Raw genomic sequence first — 4,236 nt, forward strand, 5'->3', positions numbered from 1 at the left:
TTTATGCATCAAGAAGTATACAGTGAAAAGTGAAAAATAGCTATTCTACATGCAACAGATAATTTAGACCCAAGAATACTATTGGATCTCATCCAAGCTAGTTCCAAGCTTAGAATTTTCTTAAGTTCCATCCTAGTCATATTATCAAGCATGTACACAAATCACAATATGAAATAGGAAAACACAATGACTTCCTTTGCTTTTGTCAAACAGGTGAGTAACAAAGGAAAATTCTTGCTAGAAATACACAGAAAAAAATTTCATAGTAGCTAATATGCCTTGCCTTCTTTGGCATTAAGACACATTTGTTTTATAACCTTAATACAGCCATATTTTTACTCTTTATAAAAATCAAGTTTCCCAGTAAAAACAGGGTACTCACCATACTAATCTTTGAATTCCATCAATAAAAATGTAGCTATAATACACACACCAATTTTTTTTTTTTTTTTTTTTTACTCTTAGAACAGTCTTCACTATATATTTTAGTCATTGGAATGAGTAATTGCTCAGAAAAGCAGCACTGCCTAAACTGTGATATAATTTGGTAGTCAATATTCTTGTTTTCCAGTAAAAAGCAGATTTCATTAGCAGAAACATTGGCTGCTTGAGGTTTCATCGATCAAGAGAACGTTTCTGAGCAGCTTCTGAGCAAACATTTCTTAACAGGTTGATCACAGATCTGGGGTCTTCACTCCTCATAATGGCACTGCCAGACACAATCATGTTAGCTCCTGCCTGGAAGAAGTAAATACTTAGGTTATGCCTCAAAGGAAGATATAGAGAGCCTAAAACTGAATTCCTGGACTGGAGTTTCTATCCTTCCATCAGTCCATACCTGAATTATACGAAAGCCGCTTTGTGACAAACCAAATAGTTGAGCAATCTAGTTCAGTGAAGAAAGAAGTTAAAATAGCAACAACCAAAAAATATATGATGGTATGTATGTATGTATACAATTATAAGGAGCTCTGGTGGTGTAGTGCCTAAGGCATTTGACTGTTAACCAGAAGGTTGGTAGTTCAAACCAACCAGCTGCTCCGTGGAAAGATGATGGGGCAAACTACTTCTATAAAGATTTATCACCTCAGAAACCCAATGGGGGTAGCTATGAGTTGGAACTGACTCGATGATGGTAGGTTGGGTTTGGTTTTTGTGGTATGCATACATATGTACAGTATGTATATGTAAGTATATAGACAGGTGAATGTACGTGAGTGTGTGTGCGCGTGCACATATATCTTCATAAAGATATATACATATAGGGCAGAGTTAAGATAGCCTCTTAGACATAACCTCATAAAATAGGTTTTCTGGGTTTTAAGGCTTAGGACCACAGTCTTCTGGAACAACTCAGTCAATTGGCATAATATAGTTCATAAAGTTTAAGTTCTACATCCCAGCCTAGTGAGTACTCTCTAGTGCTTAAAAGGGCTTAGATTGCGAGTGCCATCTAAGATACAACTACTGGTCTCTAATCATTTGGAGCTACAGAGAAAGAAGTACATCCAAGACTCAGAGTAGGAGCTAGTCCATAGGACTATCTACATGAAGCACAGTCTTACCTACCCTGAGAACAAAAGAACTAGATGGTGCCCGACGACCACTATGATCATTCTCATCAGGGCCACAACAGATGTATGCTGACAGAATGGGACAGAAACGTGGAAAAGACCTCAAATTCTTTAAAAATCCAACTTCCTGGACCTGTTAAGAAGACTCCCTGAGACTACTGCCCTGAGAAACTTGAAGTCCTGAACCAAAACTACTCCTACAGTCACCGTTTAGCTAAGTAACAGATTAGATCACAAAATAAAGAATATCACACCCATGAGTACTACACCCCTTTAAAAACAAATCACTTAGATGAGACCAAATGGCCAGCAATCACTTTAAAACAAAAGAGAAGGTAAAAGGACAGAGAAATTAGGTGAATGGAAATGGAACAAGAATGGAAACAATGCCTTTGCATTGTGAAGAATGTAACCAACGTCACTCAACAATCTGTGTAGAAATTGTTGAATGGGAACCTACTCTGCTGTGAAAACACAATAAATTTTTTAAAACTGTAGGGAAAAAAAGTTAAAGGGCTTAGCAAATGAGGTTGTGAAATTATTTTTAAATGTGTCTAAAAATCAATGACCTTTGGGTAGCTCAGTTTACCAAATTAGGTAACAGAGCTTAAAAATCTTTAATCAATTCTATTAAGGTCTTTCCAATATAATCCAATGCCAACCCCTGCCTTGATTATTTAAAAAAACAAAAATGGCTAAGTTTTCATCTTTGAATTATGTATATGAATTTGCATAGCCTAAAAGGTCAATTCCCACTAAAATGCGAAACTATCCATAAAACATGACAATATTAAATTTAAGTAGTTTCTCATTTTGCTACTAGACAAAATAGCATGTCTCTTTATGTTTCATCATGTTCCAGAACGGTTTTAAAGGTAGCTAAAAAAATTTCAAGATGATATTTTTAAAGGTGGAAGCAAAAAATCTAAGAGAAAGGTAAAGAAAATAGGCCCAAATTTAGCTCTACGCTTCCTAGAATTGGACTTGAGGGAAACCCAATCTATTATGTGATTCAATGCCAAAGTAAAGGGAGGCAGAGAGGACTACTAGGCAAAGCAATGAAGTTGAGGAAGATTCCTCCAAAGAGACATTGTCACTGTGACACAGTGTACTACATCCCCAACAACATTCCTCATAGAAAACAAGTTCTACAGTTTTATCACTTAACATGTTCCTTAATTTGAGCATGCTAAAGTGAGCCCAGTAAAAAGCAATTCTACAAAGGATCGAAAAGATATGCTCAAGGCATGTGACAACCAGAAGGCTGGAGGTTCAAACCCACCAGCCACTCCTCAGAAGATTGGGCAAGCTACTTCTGCAGAGACACCGCCTCGGAAACCCAAGGAGGGGTCACTACGAGTAGGGTCTGACTCCACGGCAGTGTGTTTGTTTGTGTTGTCTGGCTCCTTCCTCCTCCATAAATATTTATCACAGCCAAACTTTGCTTTGTATCAAGCAGAAAAGTGTGGCAGTTACACAAAAACCTGGAAGTGCAGACAAATATGATGTGGAATAAATCCAAGCTATGTTAGTTTTAATCACCCACAGTACTACTGGAAGGACTGATGTCTTCTTGTAAGTATCACAAGCTTAACTAAGCTAACTTAGCAACCAGAAGAAAAATCCTACATTGAGGGAGGTCAAAGGGGTATCCAGAGATCAGGTCTAAATTTTCATCAGAAACTATTCTAATCAGCTCTTATAAGGGACAAATGTTAAGTTCTATAAAATAACATGATAACTAGGTCACTTAAGAGTTCTCCCACCTTGTTAAAGAGGTATGTTTTGTCTGTTCTGGAAAATTTTCTCATTCTACAGTCCTGGAGTTCAATGATTTTCCAAAGAAAGAGCTGGCATTCAGTGTATCTTTTGTGTTTTTTTTTTTGTTTTGTGTTTTGAAAAAAATTTCTTCCAATACTGCTGAGATAATTGGGACTTCCTAAATAATGACTTACGTAATTTCAGAATATTCACTTACTGCTTTTTTTTTTTTATCCTACTTCTACATTTGAACAAAAAATATGTTTCTAAAAAGGAAAGTCAATTTAGGAAATGTAGAGGAAGTACTTTGGCCTAAAAGACAATGTCCTGGACAACACACTGGGTAGGAAACTGGTCTCAGTCACAGTTGAGGAGGAGTCTCACCTCTGCACACTTATGGACAGTGTCAGGACCTACTCCACCATCGACCTCTATGTCCAAGGACGGGAACTGGGTCCTCAACCAGTGAACCTAGACATACATGAGGAAATAAGTGATTCCTAAAGTGGATAGGTGGGGGAAAAAAATAATCAAATGAACAAAAAAATCAAGGAGCCAATATTAACCACTAAAATTTGTCTCCAAATGTGTCATACAGTTTTACTTTATATCAATATATAGTATACTGAGGGAAACTTGCTTTTCAATATCCCAAAAGAAATTTTTTGTAAAAGCAAACTTTGTTCTGTTTGGCAAATGGCATTTAACTTGTCATGCACGGCAGAGAATATGCTTCACAGAAACAAGACAAAAACAAAAGCATGGATATTCATGAAAACTCCTGAGAGATCTAAAGGTTACAGAGATGACAGTCTTGAAAGAAAACTTTACAATAAAGATGAAATACCTTTTCTGATTCACAAAACCAAAATCACACAGAATAAAAGCCTACCCCAGAATT

At 36.6% G+C, this 4,236-nt stretch overlaps 1 protein-coding gene across 1 annotated transcript in view; it reads right to left on the bottom strand.

Moving 5' to 3' along the window:
- Positions 1-615: 615 nt before the first annotated feature.
- The window catches only part of RPE (ribulose-5-phosphate-3-epimerase), a 31,214-nt gene continuing 27,593 nt past the window's right edge, over positions 616-4,236 (bottom strand). Inside the window, exons 6-7 of the mRNA XM_042783554.1 lie at positions 3,720-3,806; positions 616-738 (exon numbers count right to left, since the gene is read on the bottom strand). Coding sequence (XP_042639488.1) covers positions 616-738; positions 3,720-3,806 — 210 coding nt within the window. The remainder of the gene's footprint in view (positions 739-3,719; positions 3,807-4,236) is intronic.

The sequence above is a fragment of the Orycteropus afer genome, unplaced genomic scaffold (genome assembly GCF_000298275.1).
Source record: "Orycteropus afer afer isolate SDZICR_OR568_19922 unplaced genomic scaffold, OryAfe1.0 scaffold00002, whole genome shotgun sequence".
NCBI classification, from domain to species: Eukaryota; Metazoa; Chordata; class Mammalia; order Tubulidentata; family Orycteropodidae; genus Orycteropus; species Orycteropus afer.